At 39.8% G+C, this 22518-nt stretch overlaps 1 protein-coding gene across 5 annotated transcripts in view; it reads right to left on the reverse strand.

Annotated features, from left to right (window-relative positions):
* Positions 1 to 12585: 12585 nt before the first annotated feature.
* sez6l (seizure related 6 homolog (mouse)-like) overlaps positions 12586 to 22518 on the reverse strand; it is a 101689-nt gene continuing 91756 nt past the window's right edge. For 2 of the 5 annotated variants that reach the window (XM_026172825.1, XM_026172828.1), the window contains exons 12-17: positions 20622 to 20813; positions 19805 to 19999; positions 16789 to 16824; positions 16356 to 16470; positions 15885 to 15990; positions 12586 to 15726 (exon numbers count right to left, since the gene is read on the reverse strand). In XM_026172825.1, coding sequence (XP_026028610.1) covers positions 15694 to 15726; positions 15885 to 15990; positions 16356 to 16470; positions 16789 to 16824; positions 19805 to 19999; positions 20622 to 20813 — 677 coding nt within the window. In that variant the 3' untranslated portion in view covers positions 12586 to 15693. Of the gene's footprint in view, positions 15727 to 15884; positions 15991 to 16355; positions 16471 to 16788; positions 16825 to 19804; positions 20000 to 20574; positions 20814 to 22518 lie in introns of those variants that run through there. The other 3 variants (XM_026172826.1, XM_026172827.1, XM_026172829.1) reach the window with 3 other exon arrangements.

Below are 22518 nucleotides of genomic sequence, written 5' to 3' on the forward strand. Positions count from 1 at the left end.
TTTTATAATGTGACTGCAAGAGGCCCTGCAAAAAGTAAGACCTGCATTAACTTCAGTCACATTGCCTACCTGCCTTGCATTATTTGGTAAAGTGGTTTAGTAGAAGTTAAGGGCATGACTAAAGTAATGTTCAATTACTGTATATTTGAACATTAGATGGGTTTAGCTCTGGTGAATAAAAAGTTTTGCTGTTTACTCTTGCAGGGTCATGTCCTATGTTCCCAGCCGTCTTTAGCGGCACATATAGTCATTTTTTTTATTCATTTTCAACAAGTTAGGTAGAAATCGACCTGATTTGTTACCATGTTCAAAATATTGCAAGCAGGTCTTTGTAATAAGAATTGAAGATTTTTTATTAATAATTTCATTTATTTCTAGTTTTGCTTTACATATTTTGTTCAGCATTTTCTGTTCCAGGGAGGACACATTCATCTAAAGATTTGATTGATTGATTGATTGATTTCTTCTAACTCCTGAATATATTTATTTTCTCTTTTGTTTTTATGTGATGAGAATTAATTTTTTTTTTTACCTCTTATCACAGCTTTCCCTGCTTCTCAAAGAACAGATGCTAATGTTCCAGACAGGTCATTGTAGTCTAAATATAAAACTCACTCTTTTTTAAATTTTTAATAAATATCTTTAAGCAATGGTGTATTAAATCTCCAATTTTTACTTGGCAGAATGTTCTTCTTACATATTAGAATTAAAGATACAGGAGCATGATCGCTGACAGCTGTAGGGTGTATCTCAGTGTATAAAATATCTCTCAACAGTGAGCTGCTGACTAGGAAATAATCCAGATGAGAGTAAGAGTGATGCACATGTGAGTAGAAAGTATATTCCCTACGAATGGGGTGAAGAGAGCGCCATGCATTGCAAAGTCCGAAATGGCTCATGTACTGTTTAACTATATTTGTGTACTGCCAATTGCGCTGTACTAAGCCTGTCTATTTCTTCATTTATTCCAAAGAGTGTAGGTCACCCCCAAGAACAAGTGAGCAATGTAGGTGTTAACAGAGTGCAGTAACAAAAAAAAAGTGTGGAACATTGAGGGGTTATGTTTTTGATAACAATTTATGGGTGCTGAAATATGAAAACTCTGCTACACAAGTAGGTATTTGTAATTTAAATTCACTGAGATAAAATTTCTTGTGTGTTATGGATTATAGCTGTTGATATTCCAGACACCTATTGCTGTTGATTCCATATTTTTGATATGAGTTCCTGAAATGAAATAAAGTTTCCATCTTGAATAACATTTTCATGATTTTTTCATTCCCTTTTGTTGCCATGATGGAAAATATAGTAATTGTTTTTTTCTTGGCAGATATCTGGATTGTTCCAAATATGCATTAGTTTACACTGAGCAAATTGAGATTTAGTTATTTGAGTCTCCCACAAGACTGTCAGGAAAGTATTTATGTTAAGGTTTTTAAAGCAGTTATGATGCTGAACGTTGAAGCTTATGAAAGGCAGATTCAAGATTTTTACTTTATCACAGAATGCTTGGTCTACCCTTGGGCTCTATAGTGAGCTTGGTTTGATGCATTTTGAAACATATAGCAATCTATTGGAGAAGAAATAATAATAACATTTTGGTAGTTCTAGACCACCATTGTGTTCATGATGATTTGTTTTTCCATAAAAAAAATTCAAGATGCATGAGACTTTTTAGTTTATTTTAGATGGAAACATCATTTTAATTGTGGTGACTCAACCCTTGAGTGATACAGGTAAAGTATTCCAATGTGTGAGATCATCTTCTACCATTGATAGTAGAGGAATATGATTGAATTGAGCCAAGTCTGAGAGCTTGGTGGAAAAATGTATACCCTAAGCTATCTAGCTAATGCTACCAGACTGCAGTGGAGTGGTGGAAGTTTTTTGAAATTTACAATTCAGGGCCAGAGCTGTTGATTTACTCCAGTTCGCAGAGTAGTTCGGATGGATGAGAACTTATCTATATATCTACGTAAGAGAGGTTTATGTGTTCCAAAGGAAAAGTAATACATTGTCAGCATATAGTCTTATCTTACAACCTTTTGTCGGAATTCTGTTGCTAGTGGCTCAATAAAAATAACAAAAAGCAAAAGGGAAAGCAGGTAGCCGTGTCTGGTTCCCTCTTTAGATTTAAGCCTTGGGGAGTAAGGTCATTTGTCCTAAGACATGTATTTGGAAAGATGTATAGTGTTTTGATCCAATTTATGAGGAATACCCCAAATCCAATTTTGTGCAGAACTGCTAATAAGAATTTCCAGTTTACCAGGTCAAATGCTTTTTCTGTATCTAAAGAGACAACTGTGGTTTCAAAATTTTTGATGGAGCAATAATATATTACATTAATTAGTCTGCACATTTTATTATTTGAGTGTCTGCCTTTGATAAAACCTGTCTGATCAGGATGTATCTTGAATGAGTGATTTTTTTTTCTAAACTTCTGGTAAGGGCTTTGCAGGTCTACGTTTAAGAGTGTGATTGGGTAGTAAGTGGATTGGAGTGTGGGATCTTTGGCTGGTATAAGAAGTAGGTTAATGATAGCAGAGTTCATGTTTGGAGGTAAGGACATAATGAATTAATAGTTAGCAAACTCCCCCGAGTTATTAGTCATGCCCTGACTCAGTGTTTATGCATTTTGTTCCCTACAGGAGGGACACTTTTTATTTTAGGTTACTCTTCATTACTACTCAGCTATTAGGGAATATAGCACCTTTTGAAAGACTACTGACTAACTACATATGATTAGGCTCTGGGAGAAGGGTACATTGTATTACATGCACAATGGCTTCTAATTACATTCTGATTTCAGACAATCACTAACACAAGATTTTGTCTCAAGTTCATCTTGTCATGCAGGCCGGCAGGATGAGGACCCAAACGCAAGCTCGCAGAGGCAGGATTGAACTCAAAACACAGCTTTATTGCTGGACAGAAAAACCATACAAACTAAACTGGAAACTATAACATATTGCACGGAGAAACACACAGCCATGAATGAGGGAGAACGCGACACAGAACTGAGGGAGACGCAGACATAAATACACAGAGGGTTAACGAGGGAAGTGGGAACACACGGGGAACACATGTGACACTGATAATCATGACAAGACACGGCAGGAGTAACACAACACTGACGAGAGACTGTCAAAGTAAAACAGGAAGTACACAGAGGTTCAGACAGGAGGAGAGAGCGCACGGGGAGAACACAGACATAACGGACTGGGGAAAACATGGAATAAAACACAAGGAGGGGAAACGAGGGCTCACAGATACACAGAGGGTAATCAAATAAGGAACATCTTAACAGAACCTAGGAACCACGGCATAATTAAAGAACAAAATACAAAACACACGAAAACTAAGAATACTGGGCCAACATGGCCCAGGACCATGACACATCTACTGCCTCGAGCTCAGGATTTGTGAAAATAAGCTGCCAAAGAAAAAAACCTAATTGCGAGCTTTAAGTTGAGCCCTAAAGAGTCACATTTTGTATTCATATTATACACAACAACAGATACACATCGAAAACTTCATGGTAAATGGACAGGCTCTTATATAGCTCTTTTCTACTCTATCTGAGCACTCAAAGCGCTTTATACAACTAATTCATTCACCCAATCACACAAGCACATTTTTTTTCTTACTATCTAACATTCATACACATTCACACTCCGATGGATGCATCGGAGAGCAACATGGGTTTAGTATCGTGCCCAAGGATATTTGGATCGAACCACCAACATTCCGGTTAGTAGCTGACCTGCTTTACTACCTGAGCTACAGCCACCCCATTCATAAGAGTAGTTAAACAATGGGACTACATGGGAGACAGGGGGTCATTTGGAAATGACCCTCTGCATTTGGAACCTTCTTATCTAGAGCTTCAGTTTGACATAACTGTTTTCTAACTGCTTGCTTATTGGAAAGTCAAGCAAACAGTAACAAAACAGTGACTAAAAAATGGATGGAACACAACCACATAAATGAATGTAACACCAAGCATGTGGCAAAATTACTCCAAAGAAATTTAAATAGGATTGTAAAGAGAATAAAAAGAAATGCTACTAGATTTAATATGGTGCAGAGAGAAACAACACTAATGGTAATCAAAAGAGATGCAAATTATTCAGTTCAATTTTATTTATTTATTTATTTTTTCCCTTCTTTCACCCCCAACCAGTTTCCTCCCTGGTTCTTCCAGAGGTTTCTTTCTGTTAAAAGGGAAGCTTTTTTCTAACTGTCACCAAGCGTTTGATCAAAGAGATTTGTTTGATTATTGGGGTTTTTTATATACTATTGTAGGGTCTACCCTACAATATAAAGCACCTTGGGGCAACTGTTTGAGTTATATAAATGAAACTGAATTGGATTAAACTGAATTAGATTTCTATAGTCAGTTCACAACAACAGCTGACTTTCACCACTTCTTCCAGTTGGTCAGGAAGGGCTGGTCATCTGCCATAACCAGGTTGGTGAGGAGGGGGAAGAGGAACATAGAAAGACCAAAAATAACAAGCAGGACAAAAAACTAACTATAGAAAAAGGTTAAGGACTTGCAATTCTCACATATAAACACACATATATTTAAATGTATCTCAAGTATTCTATATATTTGATGGAATTCACAAGTTTTACTTGAACACAGTGTTTGTTCCATTTTCTGCCTCGGTGAACTGACCCATGCTGTTAGCTGGTTGTAATAATAATCATTTCATTCTATTACTGGTCTCATTATGAGTTTCTCTGCATAATGAGGCCAACTAAATCCCTTAAAATTGCACATTAAAGTAATTTACTTCACTCTCTGTGAATGTCTTTTGCATCATTAAACTTGTGTTCCTAGCACTTGGTTTATTCAGAGCATCTGCAGTTGTCAAGCATCTGGTTAAAACCTTCTCATCAGTAGAATTACACTCAGCAGGAAGGCCTGTGGAAATTGTTATTATGCCAAGAATTATCCTCTTATTTTACCATTCATAGATAAAATCGATGAAATAATTGAGACATAAAACTGTGTTGGAGGCTGGGAAAATGCTGCAAGGCAGGATTTGTCTCCAACCCTTTGGTGTATATTTGCAGGACAACAGCTATCTGTTCAAAGAAATGTTCCTTGTCAAATAGAAAGCTAGTCAAAACTGTATGGAGTAGGGGAAGTGAGTTTATATCTCACTTTCCCACCAGGTTATAACATCCACCAGGTTACTACTGTGTGTTAGCAGATGTGTAAGAGTTAGGTTCACATCCACACTTTTTATGGATTTGTTTTCTGTTTCTGACACCCAAATAGAAATCTTAGAAGAACTGTGATGCCAACATGCATGTAATGAGATTGCATTTTCATTTCATTCTTCTGAAGCTATTTTTTTAAGCAAATCTGACCTAACCCTCATCATACTTCTCAGAAGTGACCTGTTACATGCAAATGGTTAAGTTCGCAAGGTTAGAATTTCGCTTTGCTCTAAAACAGTCTGTGTCTTTGGGAATTTCGTTCCAAATTCAGTTCAGTTCAGTTCAGCTGTATTTATATAGCACCAATTCACAACAACAGTTGCCTCAAGGTTAACCTTAAAAGAGATGGCTGTCTCCCAAATTCAAACTGGAAGCTGGTTCCACAGAAGAGGGGTTTGAAAGCTGAAGGTGTCGTGAGCGGTGCAAGAATAGACCCAAAAGCAGACACAAAAGTCAAATTTTCAAAGTCCTTAACTGATTTTTTTGTCAGACAGGCAAAACCAGACACTAGGAGAGTTTGCCAGGGGAAGGTTATTCTGTAACGGAAGAGAACAGAGATAGTCGCTGTACTTATCTTATGATAAGGTATGTGTATTCGTAGATAGAGGTTTGTGTTACTTGGGTTCCAGGTGTGTGAAGCAGTGGAGGTGAAGGAAAGCTCTGTGGGAGTCAGTGGGCAGGCAGTCAGCGGAGAGGAGTAATCTGGTGAGTCTTCCAGAGGTGCAGCAGACAGCAGCAGTCAACTGGAGGGCAGGCAGGTGAGTTCCATTCTTTTCCTTAGAAAGAGTCACGGGTGTGAAGTCCAAGAGTTAGGGCAGCAGCACATGAAAAGGGGCCGGTAACAGAGATGGTCCAGGTAGGTATGGAGATGGAGTGAAGAGTGACCCAAAGGTGCTGATCACTGAATAGATGAGATTACAAGATTACACAAAGAAATCACTGGAGAAAATAAAGTTAGGAAGTTATGAAGCCAATTTACCGGGGTTGATCAGCAGACGATCTGGCGAAGAATGATGATCCGCTGCTGCACTTGATTAACAGATATAAACTTGCAGGCTGACAGAAGGCTCTGCCCCCCGTTCTACTTTCAAATGACCTAGGAACCACAAGTAACCCAACAGTCTGTGAGTGGCGTGCTCTACTGGGGTGATATGGTACTGTGAGGTCTGTAAAATAACATGGGTCTGAATATTCAAGAATTTGTATGGGTGGGAGAAGGACTTTGAATTCAAGGGTTCAATGAAGAGTAGTCATTAAAGTCTAGTCCCTTTGAGTACTTTTGCTTCAGCCTTTTGGATGAACTGAAGGTTTTTCAGGGGGGGTTTCAGGGGGGTTTCAGAATATCCTGATATAATGAATTCTAGCAGTCCAGTCTAGAAGAGATAAATGCATGAACTAGTATTTCAGCATCACTGTGGGACAGGATATTTGTAATTTTAAGCTATTGCACAAATTGTAGAAATATCTTAAAATTACAAACAGCCAAGTGCAAAAACCTCAGCAGGAAATTAGAGGTCATTCGGTCCTGTAGTTAAACTACTTGGTGTGTGCTACCTGGCTTCATGGATAGATAAAGTTATCTATCCATGATATCATCTGCATAGCAATAAAATTGCCTGCTATGCCTTCATACTGCCTTGGTGAAACAAGACCATACAATAATACAAAGAAAACAGAGAAACCCCCAACAATCATATGACACACTCTGAGCAAGTACTTTGGTGAGAGTGAGAAGGAAAAACTTCCTTTTAACAGGAGGGTGTCTTTCTCAAGCTTAGAGCACGTGGTATTCCCAGGCAGTCTCCAATCCAAGTGCTAATCAGGCCAGTGTTGCCAACTCCTCAGTAAGGAAAATCGCTATTGGCTGTCCTAAAAGTCGCTAGAAGTCGCTAAATGACGTCATCGCCTAATTTGCATAATTGGTCATGCTAATCTAATTGTAACCTACGTTGTTGGAGAGAGAAATAACATCGTGGAAGAGACATAAAGTGAGTAAAAAACGTCCTAAATGCATGTAGAGTTCATTTAGAACTACAAATTAAATTTCTTTTAGCAATTATTGTTTTTTTTAATGTCACAATTCCAACCCTGCTCCTTTACCCGGGCTTGGACTGGCAAAAGTGACCCGAAATAAGCACTCTGGTGGAGTTACTTTGTGTGTGTGTTTATAAGTAGTTTTAAACCTTGTGATCCACAAAACAGCATAAGAGTAAAAGAAGAACTGACTGCGTTACAGCACCCGCTGCTTGTTGAGAGTAAAAGCGATACGCGCTTTCACGTCTTTTTTTAGCGACTTTTTTTAGGAAAAAAAGTCGCTAAGGGGTCTGAAAACTCGCTAAATATAGCGACAAAGTCGTTAAGTTGGCAACACTGAATCAGGCCAACGATGCTTAGCTTCCCCATTTTCATGAATAAATGAGAGTTTATTAGATAGACATGATGCAATCTATTGTAGCGCAGTACCTTTAAGACCTACAAGATGCTCTAGTCATTGTAATAAAATATTATGGTTAGCAGTATTGAATGCTGCTCTAAGGTCCAGCAAGACAAGCTGACAAGATGACAGTCCACCGTCAGACGCCATAAGAAGATCATTTTAAACCCTCACTGAAGGAGTTTCTGTACTGTGAACAGCTCTGAAACCTGACTGAAACTCTTCAAATAATAACAATTGCTTGTTACAATTGTTACAAAATAAATGAGAAGTAGGGGAGACCGGGGATAGTTGTAACGTGGGTCAGTTGTAACACTTCCAATTTCTCCAATCAGGGCTAAGTTTCAAATGATGTGACTCATCCTGTGCATGCCCAATTCAGTTCCGCTATCACATGTGAAAAATCAGCACATTTTGTCAAACACAGACAATTTAACACGAAAAAAAGTAATTTGTATGCCAAAAAGTAAGTTTTTCTACTTTATTTCAATGTTTAATAGCATTATCTGCTTTGCAGTTAAACTCATCAAACTTAAATTATGTTATTTGTATGTCTATGGGGATATATTCTGTGTAGGTCTTTAGTGCTAATGTTTTAGCCGTTGGCTGTAATGTTAGCTAGTTCATGGCTATAGGAGTCTGGGTCAGTTGTAACAGCAACAGGCTGGGTTAGTTGTAACAATAATGCAGATGTTACAACTTACCACACTATTACTTTAACTTATATTAAACAAGTTGGGGCAACGACATCAGCAGAGAGAGGTTCACTGGTCGCTTTTGTATATGCGGTTAATGCCATTGGCAACACAATTCCTCCACTGTTTGTGTTCCCACACATACATTATGCAGACCTCTGTGTCAGAGATGGACCAGTAGGAAGTACTGGTAGTGGAAATAAATCAGGATGGGTGCAAGAAACAGATTTCCTCATCTTTCTGAAGCACTTTGCAAACCACACCAAGGTAAGCCATGATAAAAAGTAATGGAATTGCGATGCTGGTGAACAACTACATTTTTTCAGCTTCATTGTTATGTTCAAAATTGGTGCAAGAGTTGTAGGTTATAATGCCCACTGAGCCAATGAGGCCAAACTCAAGGAAGACCAACCAAAATGAACGAAATATTCAGTTGCAGAAATTTCCATAATTTGTCTTTTTTGGGGGGTTGGAATATGTTCAAAAGCTAGATTTCTGCATTCTGTCACACACACACACAGCTACACAAATGGCTCTAAGTGCATTCATGTGTTGAATAAACAAAGATTACATGTTAATGTTTTGTTAGTACCCTTATTTCATTGTGTTACATTTTACCCCAGGATATGTTACAACTAACCCAGACTATGGGGTTAATTGTAACATTTCACTCTTCGTGTTTGAGACCATACCATGCAATGGGTAATTGTGCTGCAGAGAAAATAGCTGCACTATTTAATAGCAGAGACATGAAAATACTTTGCATTACATTTTGAATCCACTACCTTAAAAGAGCTTCAATTTACAGACAGAAATGTCAAAAATGTTACAACTATCCCCGGTCTCCCCTAATTAATGGAAAACTCTTGTGTGGTGTGTGTTTTATAATATATTAAGCATAATTTACCTACATTTAATTGAGGTTGTTAATGTTAATACACTTAGAGCAGGGTTAGGGAACTCCAGGCCTCGAGAGCCGGTGTCCTGCAGGTTTTAGATCTCACCCTGGATCAACACACCTGAATCAAATGATTAGTTCATTACCAGGCCTCTAGGGAACTTTAAATCAGAACCATATAAATCAGCTGTGTTGGATCAAGGACACCTCTAAAACCTGCAGGACACCGGCTCTCGAGGCCTGGAGTTCCTTACCCCTGACTTAGAGGTAGGTAGTCATACCTCACCTCTAATGGGTGCCCTGGGGGACACCCATTAGAGGTGGGACATCATAAGGTGTATACCGTATACCGCTGCTTCGTTTATGGGTGTCAGGCATATTTATGTGTTTTTGCGATGCACTCGCACAGTCCTCCTCAATGCTGTCTACTGTCTCACTCACTTACAGAGAGGACAGACGCACGCTCCACTTGACTGTCGCGTCTCTCACCCTCTCTGTTTTTTACATAATGATATTATCCTATATCCTCGCATGTGATTGACCACAATATGGAGCGATTGGAGCATAGCTGAGCCACTGTGTGAGAGCTGAGCAGCAAAAGGAAATTAAGTGAGGAGCCGGCTCTCGCTCAATGGGAGTCGACTCTTCTGATTCACTACAAAGCACTCTCTAAGCACGGCTCTTAGAGCTGATGCTTTTGCGCATGACACATCATCGAACGTTACGTTGTGTGTCATGGATACTGTTGACTCCAGAGGCGGAGCTAGACATTTTATACACCCAGGGCTTAGCCCTAAAGGGTAGTATGCATGTACTACCCAGGGGGGCTGAAAGATTTATTAGGCTGTGTTTTGAGTTTTGTAAAAAAAAGAATGACTTCATATAGGAAAAAAATATATATCACATATGCAGAATACCTTAAACTACTTTTTTAATGCAGAACAAAATGAGGGCTGTATCAAGACACAGGGACTAAACCCCAATTCAACCAGACCCAGAACTGATCCAGAATTAAAACAGGACTACAACAGTTCAAAATCAGGACTACTTGGGATTTAACCAAGAGAGAACCAAAATCAGAACTAGATGATAGTAGCACTAAAAATCATCATAGACCTGCACTACACTTATTTTTTAATTCTACCAAAGTAGACTATTTAGATTCAGAAAAGTTTATATAATTATTTAGCCTTGTTGTGCAAACAAGCCTGCATAACTTAACAAATATAGAATTTGAAAAGTAACAAATGGTATCTAAAAAGATACACTAGGTACTAGATACATGTTCTGATGAGTTTTGGCAAACAACCATTTGACTAACATGTCTATCTCACCTGGCTCCTGTTCCATCTCTGTTCTGTCCTCATTCTCCATCTCCCTCTCTGTGCTGACAATCAATCCAAACACCAACATCATCATATATACAGTTGAAACCAGATATTTACATACTCTTCAGATAAAAACACTTTTTTAATTGTAACATCAAATCAGACTAAATGTTTATTTTTTTAGATTGCTAAATATTAAAAACGTATTTGTTAAATTTAAGAGTAAAGAGAGAAATTTTATGTATTTCTTAATTGCAAATGGCACCAAATTGTATTCAAAATTGAGCCACAATTATGGAGGTCCACAATTCTTTTCCTGGTGTTTTGGTTGATATCTCTTGATTTTCCCATTTCAAAGAAACAGGCTCTGTGTTTTGCCTTATATGCATCCACAGCTGTGCCACCAGTTTACTCAAATGGACTCTACTAACCTATCAGAAGCTTCTTCAGCTGGAATGGAATCGTCTGGAGTTTTCTTATTAATTAACAGTAAACTTAGTGTATATGTACTCCTAAATTTGATGAAAGTGATAAAAAAATAGACAGCTCTGTCTCTCTTTATTCTGACATTTAACTAATTCAAAAGATATTTGAATATTTATTTATCTAAAACAAAAAAAAAATTTACTCTAAATTGATGTTTAACAGTAAAAAAAATTTTTTTAATGTTTTTTCCCTAAAGTGTATGTAAATATCTGGTTTCAACTGTACTGCTGTGTATTGAAATTCCTGTTGTTTTGCATAGAAATATACTGAACAACATACAAAGCATAATATATAAAATAACATCTACCTGAGTTATTTCTTTGAAAGAAGCCCCTTATGTCCATTGTTGTGTTCATCACTACATAACTGAAACTGATTTAGAGTGCTTTATTTAGCCGTGGAGGGTAACAACTGAAAATATGAAATAAACACACATGTAAGTCCGTCGACACCAAGACAAGACCAAGATCACGTAAAAGTGGCCTCGAGAAGACCGGTCTCGAGACATCCAACTCTAAAAGAGGGTAGAACACCATTCCCACAGAAACAGCTGCCAGGGAAGCAGAAGAACATCACATCAAGAAGGCCCTAAGTGAATATGGTTATCCAAGCCGGACATTTGTCAAACCTGCACCTAAAGAATGCCCCAGACAATCCAGGAGAGAAGAAGGACAACTGCTGCCTAAGCAAAAACCCTCAGTGATCCCTTATGTGTCAGGATTATTGGAACAGCTGAGATACATTTTCTCCCAAAATGGTAAATGGACTGGTTCTTGTATAGCACTTTTCTACTCTGAGCATTCAAAGGGCTTCACACAACTTGTGCATTCACAAAGCATTTTTTAATGCTGTTTCTAAGTGCTTCCTATCTAACATTCACACTCTGATGGATGCATCAGAGAGTAACATGGGGTTAGTATCTTGCCCAAGGATACTTGACATGCAGACTGGAGCACACTGAGACCGCACCACCAACCTTCCGGGTTAGTAGGTGACCTGCGGTACCACCTGAGCAACAGCCAGCCGACCGTGTCTCTGTGGCTTTCAAGCTCTAAAATACACTGCGCCAAAAATTGGTCCACTCCAAGGATCCATTCCCTGGCACAAACAGAGTAAGAGTCAATACGTATGTGTTGATTTACAGTATACCTCTTAAATGTCCCCCCTAACTGGCACAAACTGAGTAAATGGTCTGTATTTGTATAGCGCTTTACTTGGTCGTAAGGACCCTAAAGCGCTTTACACTATACACAATCATCCACACATTCACACACTGGTGATGGCAAGCTACATTGTAGCCACAGCCACCCTGGGGCGCACTGACAGAGGCGAGGCTGCCTGACACTGGCGCCACCGGGCCCTCTGACCACCACCAGTAGGCAACGGGTGAAGTGTCTTGCCCAAGGACACAACGACTGAGACTGTCGGAGCCGGGGCTTGAACCGGCAACCTTCCGATTACAAGAGGAATGCCCAACTCTTGAGCCACGATTGCCCACACTAATGTGGTGTATGCTGTTAAGTGCCAGGAGGATAGCCATGATTTATACATCAGGAAAACCAAGCAACCTCCGGCTAAGTGGATAGCACAAAAGAGCTAACTCGTCAGGCCAGGACTCCGCAGTCTATTCACACCTACAGGCCAGTAACCACTCTTTCAATGATAAGGAAGTCACATCCTGTACAAGGAGGGACGCTGACTTATGAAGTAACTTGGATGAGTGATGAAATGTTTCTTCCACTGAAATCGCTACGTCCAGATGAACAAAATCAACTTTTTGGGAGTATCAGATGTCTTGTCTGGCTAGACATTGGATTAAAAAAAAAGGTGTAATCATTTTTCCATTGGTTTCCTTTAGCAAAATAAGACAAAACAAAATACCTCAGTGTTTGAAAAGAATCCTTTGAAGTTTTTAAGGTTTTACCATTTATTTAGGGAAACTGTTAACATTTGTATTCTCATAATGAAAATGTACATTTATCTATCTGCATAAAACATCACATGTACAGTACATCAAAATAAATACATCATCTGGTTGGTTTGCTGAGCTTGTACCAGAAGACCAATAAGTTAACTACAGCTACACTATTTACGCTGCTAGTCCAGACCCAGCAATACTGAGGCCAGTCTGTTACAGTCCATCAATTGAACTACATGTGAGAGAAATATAACAACAGTACTGCAAATCCTGTGTCAGACTGGGTAACAAATAAAAGAAAGCACTGACCTTTACTTTTTTCTAAATATTGATTTCCAGTTTACGAAAAGACAGGACTTTTCATGACTCATGAATGTGAATATGAAATGGATATGTGAAATAAACCCACCTTTAGCATTCTATATGACATTTTAGAAGTTGTAATCCTTAAGATTTCAGTCCTGGGTAAGAACACTTGTGTTTACCATAGTAATAACAAATGGCGCTTTTACCAGACCATAGATGTATTAAGTAAGATCAGTGTTGCCATAAAATAATTTTTAATGCTAGTGAGCATCCTTAGCATGTTGTTTTCCTAAAGTGTATATGTACAACACAAAGACACAAATATCAGCTAACTAGCGTTAAGTGATAGACTGATTATATAGTATAACCTTACTGAAAATATCCACACTTATCAGATGAGCTGTACCATACAGCTCCATTGGGCACTGGGCACCAACATTTGAGGTACATCTGAAACAGGTTGTCACTATAAATTCTGTTTGAAAATGTTCATATTATTGTTTCTTATTCTGCAGAAGTTCTGTATCCATTAAGCTGGTGTGCTAGCATGATGTGATAAAAATGGATGCTAAAGTAAAGTGAAATTTTACCGTACTGTTAGCATACTTTTGGAGACCACTGTATACGAAGTCCTGAATCATAAACATACAAAGATGAAAAGAAAAAAGCAGAGAGACTTTATGGAAATAACATAAAAAATGCTTCTTGGAGTTTCTGCAGAATTCAGTCAAAGGCTGAATTTAACAGGAACTTACTAGAAAGCTAGCTTACAACTACACAACAGGTTAAAAAAAAAAAGTTTTTTGAAATGCTGTTTTTATCCAGTTTCTGAAACGGCCCGTGTCTATACAAACAAACCTGCATATCACAATGACCATTCATGTACACTGATCATACGTGCGCTGAGGTAAATTTTTACTGAAAATAGCACACAAGTGCTAATCAGTCAAAGTTGCTTAAACACAGATAGGAATTAATCGTAAAGTAAATGCAATGGTAATGTTAGAATTATCCATATCCTGAGGAAGCATGGCAATGGGAAAAGAGTACCAACAGAAGAAGAATGAAAGACATACTTGTGTGATTTCAAATATATAAGTAGTCTCTAGGTGGCAGCCATATGTGCTTCATTGTTTCACAGTCACAAGTCTCAGTTTTTAAAACTGGAGTCTTCAAACTGAAACTAGCTCAACAGTGTTTCAGAGTATAAACATTAAGCTTAATCTGGTACAGAAAAGGAACTTATAAATACATTAGAGATGTTTTTCACATTAACTGTTCTTCTGCAGTGAGAGGAACACAGAACAAAACTGCTAACCTCTATAAACCAGCTCTTTATATTTACATAACAAGGTGGATCCTTTGCAGAATTTCTGGAAATTTCTCAACATTTAAGTGGATATTTGATTAATGATACAGCACTCTGCTGTGCATACTTGTGAATCTTGATTTCTGTGAATATCTTCTTTGTGTAAAGACAATTTGAGTGCTGCCTGGAACTGGTAATTAATTTATAGAGATTACAGAATTTGAGACTATTCAAAGACTACTGCAGAAAAGAAAATCATGATAAATAGTTTCAAAAATCTGTTAAATCTTAAGAATTATAACTTCACCTCTTAAGACTTTTACAGTCAAGAAAAATATACTAAAAAGTGCTTTGATACCCACATTTCTCTCATTTCCTATCCCTCCCTCCTTCATTTCCCACAATAGCCATTTTCTCACATGAACTTCAGACAATTTCACAAGAACCTAACTGGAATATTTTCCATATTTTCCTTATATGTAATACACAACAAGAAATACTTCAGAGGAATTTGTTTTTCTGGAAAATGATTCATGTGTTTTAGGTGAGAAAGTTGCTTGTATAGAGTGTGCATTAGGCAGCACATATGACACACACTCATGCAATTACTTGCACTAGTGGGTGCACTAGCCCTGCTATCACACAGACTAGGCAGCTGGCAAGTTAATGGCTGCCTAATGTTCAATCCAATTCTCGGACCTCAGTTAGATATTATCTAGAAAAGTTAGGAACTGCAGTACATGTGTGAAAATGACCCATGTTTGATGTTCTCAGATGTTATTTGGGCCTTTTCCCCATTTCCTCTATCATTCAACCTCTCCCAGACTGGTAGACTGGTCAGTTGCTGACTATCAATTGTCTTTCTTCTTTTTGGTTCAAGTAACCTCTCATAATTCCCATAATGTCTACAAAAGCTGTCACATCAGAGAAGGAGAGAACAGGATCCATCAATGCAGAAGGGGCTGGACATCATTATTTGTATTTACATCGCCTCCTCCTGGGTGGAGAAGCGAGAGAGGAGAGTGTGAAGAGTTAGGTCAGGGCGGTCAGTCTTGTCACGCTTCACAAATATCTTTTGAGAAGATTCTCATATCGATACTTCATACTCTCGAGTGTCCTGCTGTAATTGAAATGAGAATTATTAAATCAAAGGAATGGACACATTGAATGTACTCCTGCAGCTTTTACCCCACACTTGAGGTATTTGTTGTTGCAATTTTGGCAGTATCTAAATAAAATTCAATTCAATTCATTTGAACTTAACTGAATAGAACTTACTCCTCCTGTTTCATAGAGCGGGTTGTCAAACTCTGTCTCCACAGTGATTTGTCGGTAAGGGTGAGGGTAGATAAGAGGCAGCCTTAAGTTGGAGTTATATCTGCACCTAATATACATAATGAGGAAAAAACAGACACAAAAAAACACAAATTCAGAGTTTTAGTACCTGTTCCTTCACAATGGCTCAGCGCCAGTGTGCGACTGCCAAAGACTTTGCTTCTAGTTTTCTAAGAAACAAATATGTTGCATTACTTTTGAGGTCTAGATTATGTGAAAGACCCCTAACTTTTTGCTACAGTTATAGCAGTAAGTGAGTTAAAAGGTGACACCAATGGGGTTCTGACCAAGAGCCTGCATAGTATGAGCTGTGGCCCAGACTGTGCTAATCAAACAAATGTTATCAAGACAATAACAGTCAGAAACAATTAAGGTCTCACCCTTGTATATAAATCTCATGGTCTAGGATCTTACCGAGTGACATAGACGTACACTCCTCCCAGCAGCACAGACAGCAACAGAATGAGGATGAAAATGGCCAGTGCTATGTTTCCTCCATCCAAAGGGGAACCTGCAGTCGCTTCTGCAACTGACAGACAAAACATGAATAAAACAAGGTTTATTTAACCGCAGATCATTATCCAGAGAATACATAAATCTTCTAAAGGTTTCATTAGAGGTGGTTTAGCAAACATAGGTGGATGCTCTGTGAAATCACATGGATAAACACAGCTGGAGGTAGAAACAAAACATGGGAATGAAGTTGATGCAAATGCAGGGAGAGCACACAGACAGGTAAAGCTTTGTTGCCTGTGAGGTGGTTTGTTTTAGGATTTTTTTTTGTAATTCTATAAAACAGACTGTGTAGGGTTTTAGCCCACAGCACATACTGTACACAGACACTCACCTTCCAAAGCATGGTTGCCAAAGCAGTCTTGGTTGGCTGCAAGACATCATTCTGTCAGTCAGTGCATATGAAAATTGACATAACTTTTTATGTTGAATTTGTTTACATAACGTTCTCTTGAATTGTATGTTTGCTAATGCCCACTCTTCCTATTGTTAAAATCGGTCAAGCTTTCTTTTCTTATGTATTCCAATTCAACCCTGTCTCACAGCAATTTGTGAAATAGGAGACTATGTAATATTTAATTGATCAGTTTTATTTAATCCATCAAAATTAATTCCATGGGATTATTTTTGTTTCAGTTTAGCAAAAGATTGAGGTTTGGGTTAAACAGAGCTATTAAGCAAGTAAGAGATGCTTGTTTTTTTTTTTTTCAGAAAAGGTGACTCATGGAGCCTCAGTAATTTCCAGAATTTAGCAATACGCCCCAGCCAAACCATAATGCTGGTCCATTGTGAATATGGTATAACAAAATGATACTTGCACAATATTCAGTGACACAGCCAGCTATTTTTGTCATAAATGTCTATAAATAAAAATTCACAGAGCATATTAAAGATTTGTTTTTAGGCTTTGCAATTTTATGGAATGTTACCATTTATATTATGTGGCAGCTCAGGTGATGGTAAAAGCAGAGGGAAGGTGAAAGACCCAAAAGACGTTTTAAATATGCCTCCAGCTTTGAAAAATTGACCATATACAGTAAAAGAATCAAAAATAAATTATGAATTAAACTAAATATCACACTAATCAAATTAATCACTGTATTAGTACATATTAACTGCACAAATTCATAGTGACTAGTGACACTTTGTTTAACATGGACAACTAATTCATTACTCTAAAATAATCTGGGTAATAAAAAAAACACACACACACATTATCTCCTGCATTTACCTGTCCAAGCCTTTTTCTCTCTCCTAACTCTCTCTCTGAGCTTGGGAACCTTCAGGAGGATTCAGCCTGAAAATTCCCTGCAGTGAGACAGCACCCTGACCCTGACACTCATCTCCTTGAGTTTTCAGCACAACAGCAAAAACTATACAAGGATAACAGCATGGAAAAGACACGCAAAAACTTTGACATGGCCTTCATTTTCCTAGATTATTGGAGATTTACATAATGAATTAATAATAGTATATAGGCTATACACATAGATACCCTAAGAGTCTTCATCAAGAACGGGGATGGGAATGTGGGGTACAACACTAGATGCCAACTTCAAGCCCATAGCACAAGTCACCATCAAGTGCAGGATCTACCAAGGACATACTGGCCCCACTGCTGTTCTGCATAGGCCTGAACCCCCTCAGTGAGATCTTTAACAAGACTGGCTATGAATACTGACTACAGAATGGAGCAATTGTCAGCCGCCTCCTCCACATGGATGACATCAAGCTGTATGCCAAGAGTGAAGAAGACATAAATTCACTGATCCATACCACCAGGAAATAAAGCAATGACATCGGAATGACGTCCGGACTGGAGAAGTGTAGTCGGATGATAACAAAGAGAAGGAAGGTAGTCAGAACTGAGGAGATCGAACTACCAGAAGGCAACATTGCAGACATAGAGGACAGCTACAAGTACCTTGGGATCCCACAGGCAAATGGGAACCATGAAGAGGCCGCTAGGAAAGCTGCAACCACCAAGTACCTGCAGAGGATCAGGGAAGTCCTGAGGAGTCAGCTGAAAGGTAAGAACAAGATCTGGGCTATCAACACCTACGCCCTGCCCATGATCAGGTACTCTGTTGGGATAATAAGCTGGCCAGAGGAGGAGATAGAAGCCACTGACATCAAGACCAGGAAGCTCCTGACCATGGATTGAGGGTTTCACCCCAAGTCCAGCACCCTTAACCTGTATGCTAAGCGGAAGGAAGGAGCCAGGGGAAATCAGGAATACATCAGGAAGATAGCCCCAATCGACCACGTGCTGAGTGAATACCTCAGGCAGCAATAAACCCGAGGAAGTGGAGGAACCATCATGGCAGGACAGGCCCCTGTATGGTATGTACCACCAGCAGATAGAGGAGGTAGCTGACAGAAATCCTACCAGTGGCTGAACAAAGCCGGACTGAAAGACAGCACAGAGGCACTACTCATGGTAGCACAGGAACAAGCTTTGAGTACAAGATCCATAGAGGCTGCAGTCTATCATACCAGACAACACCCCATGTGCAGGCTGTGTAAAGATGCCCTTGAGACAATCCAGATCATAACAGTAGGCTGCAAGATGCTAGCTGGCAGGGCATACGTGGAATGCTATGCAGGACAACACCATAACCAAGTGGCCAGCATAATATACAGAAACAGGTTCCGACGTTAAAATAGGAGACTTCCAGAAACAGACGGATAAAATGGTGATGGCTAACCAACCAGACATACTGGTGGTAGACAAGCAGAGAAAGATGGCCGCAGTGATAGATGTAGCGATTCTGAATGACATGAGAAGCTGGAGAAGTACCAAGGGCTCAGAGAAGAGCTCAAGAAGATGTGGAGGGTGAAGGTGAAGGTGGTCCCAGTGGTAATCGGAACACTAGGTGTGGTGACTCCCAAGCTAGGCGAGTGGCTCCATCAGAACCCAGGAACAACATCAGAGATCTCGGTCCAGAAGAGCGCAGTCCTTGGAACAGCTAAGATACTGCGCAGGACCCTCAAGCTCCCAGGCCTCTGGTAAAGGACCCGAACTTGAAGGATAGACCGCCCACAGGGGCGAGAGGGGAATTATTTATTATATATATCCAGAGTGGATGTGTATATACATATATATATATATATTTTTTATTTTTTTTTATTTTATTTAAGCTTGTATGTATACTTCTGACTTCTGAGAGTTCAAAGACATCATTAGAAACCCCATATTTCCATTACATTCATGTGCATGATGGGTGGATATAAACGTCTGATTGCAACTTTACAGGAGTTAGTGTTCTTGTGAATCAGAATAATCCAAAGCCTCTAAAAAATTTCTATAATAACGTATATTAAAATAAAATGTCCTTCAAAAATCTCACCCCTGCAGAGTGGAAGTGGGCCGCTCCAAAAAGAAGGATTTCCAAGGATGCATTTAATTGCAACCTCTCCTATGAGCTCGTAACCTTGGTAACAGACAAAGGTTAGGGACTCGCCAGGCAGGTAAAGTCTCTTGGACAGGATCTGGTAGCCGTTGTCAGGGAGACCGGGGTTTTCACAGGAAACAGAATCCTCAGCTAGATAAAAAGAAGAAAGAAAAAGAAACTGCATGGAACTCATTGAGTTTCTCAGCACAAATCAGAGGTTTCTGCGTCATAGCTCGACTGACAGGTTTTGACAAACCCTGGCTGAGGTGACATGACTCACGGATAATCTCCGCCTCCACCTCCAGGTGGCTGAGGGTTGATTGCTATGGTGCATTAGCATCACATTTACATATCAAACACTTCACCCAAACATTAATAACCCTGAAAACACACACACACACACGCAAATATCATGACTGCTGAGATAAAATGTGAGTGATGAAGCATCGTCTCTGGCATGCAGAGACGCTGTGATCTTTGTCAGCAGAGAAAAGAGAGAGCCAGGCCTTTTTTGCAAGAAATCACACAAACCCACTCATTTTGGACTAAAAAAAAAAAAGGAAAAGAGCCTCTTATCTTCAGTTAAGTGTCATATGTGACTCCCTATCCAGATGATAGGCTTGTGAAATTCTGATGCTAACATACTACTAGTAAACTACGGGACCCTTCAGCTCACCAGTTTGCTAAAATACATATCAGCAATTGCCAGTTGAGAACTGACTAACCTCCCATGTCTTCTTTTATGTCTGGAAACATTCTTTCAAATACCCACAGACACAGTGAGGCAGATGAGACGTCCACACAGGCGTTCCTGGCTCACGTCCATAGCATGTGATAGTGGCGCCGCCCTGTAGGATGAAGCCTGTGTTGCAGCTATACTGAATGGTTGTCCCCACTAGGAGTTTCGGGTCAGACAGGGTTCTGGTAGCATGCTCAACATGGCCAGGATCTGAACAGTACATGACTGAGAAAAAAGACAGCAGAGACTGTGATGAATGATAAGAGATATAATTTTATAAAAACAATAATACATTTTGATAAAAAATAAAATAAGCCCAGAGATGGACACTATTATATGCCCAAGAGCAGGTACAATCTACATGAATGTACTTGCTTTTTTTAATTCAAGGTAACTTGTTTGAGATCCAAAATGCACAAATATAGTTCCAAGCAGTAAAAGTTACATATTTAAAGTGAGGTTTTATCACTCTTAGGGTGTATATGTTCAAGCCTGAATCAAAAACAAATTCGTAAAGAATGGAAAATATTAATTTTACTCTTAAAATCTCAGGTTTTGCTGAAAGGATGGCAAAAATTCTGATAAGTCTATCCGTCTTGTATATCAGCACAGCAATGCAGAGGTCACCATAGTTGCAGCACAACAAGAAGTGTGTGAAGCTTGTTCTTACTGTGTGAGCTACATAAAGCTTTGATGGTCAGTAAAATTAAAAAGGTCCTTTACAAATACCAGCTCATTTGTAAGATTAAGAATGAACTAAGGGTATCCAGTAAATGTTCCCCCCCCCCCCCCCCCCAAATTCCATACTGTGTCACTGAATTCCAAATTCCCCAAATTTTATACTGTTTAAAATGTCCTGTTAGAGCTAGAGCTCCTGGTATAGGCAAAAGCTGAAAAACAGAAGGGCCAATGTCATAGATGTTTGACACTACTGGGCCCTTTATTTGTATGGTCAGTTGATTCAAACACAGGACGTTCTTGCTGTGAGGCAGCAGTGCCAAGAAACGCATCACATTGTGCTAGTGCATCAGGTCCTGTGTCGCAATTGCAGAGCCTTCCACTATAGATGTTGCGGAGAGGGTGAATCATGTTGATTAAACCTTGGGTTCTTTGCAGAAATTAGTACTATAACAACTTCTGGTCCCATCCCACCACAAGACAATTTGACTTATAAAATCAGTCTGGCAAATTCCATCCATCCATCCATCTTCATCCGCTTTATCCGAGGCCGGGTCGCGGGGGCAGCAGCCTAAGCAAAGAGGCCCAGACCTCCCTCTCCCCAGCCACCTCCTCCAGCTTATCCGGGGGAATACCAAGGCGTTCCCAGGCCAGCCGAAAGATATAATCTCTCCAGCGTGTCCTGGGTCTGCCCCGGGGCCTCCTCCCGGTGGGACATGCCTGGAACACCTCACCCAGGAGGCGCCCAGGGGGCATCCTTGTCAGATGCCCGAACCACCACAGCTGGCTCCTTTCGATGTGGAGCAGCAGCTGCTCTACTCTGAGCCCCTCCCGGATGGCCGAACTTCTCACCCTATCTCTAAGGGAGAGGCCAGCCACCCTTCGGAGGAAGCTCATTTCTGCCGCTTGTATCCCCAATCTCGTTCTTTCGGTCACTACCCACAGCTCGTGGCCATAGGTGAGGGTAGGGACGTAGATCGACCGGTAAATTGAGAGCTTCGCTTTTACACTCAGCTCCCTCTTCACCACGACGGACCGGTGCAGCGTCCGCATTACTGCAGCTGCAGCCCCAATCCGTCTGTCGATCTCCGGCTCCCTTCTCCGATCACTCGCGAACAAGACCCCGAGATACTTGAACTCCTCCACTTGGGGCAGGAACTCATCCCCGACCCGGAGTGGGCACTCCACCCTTTTCCGGCTGAGAACCATGGCCTCAGATTTGGAGGTGCTGATCCTCATTCCCGCTGCTTCA

The sequence above is a fragment of the Astatotilapia calliptera genome, chromosome 7 (genome assembly GCF_900246225.1).
Source record: "Astatotilapia calliptera chromosome 7, fAstCal1.2, whole genome shotgun sequence".
NCBI lineage: Eukaryota > Metazoa > Chordata > Actinopteri > Cichliformes > Cichlidae > Astatotilapia > Astatotilapia calliptera.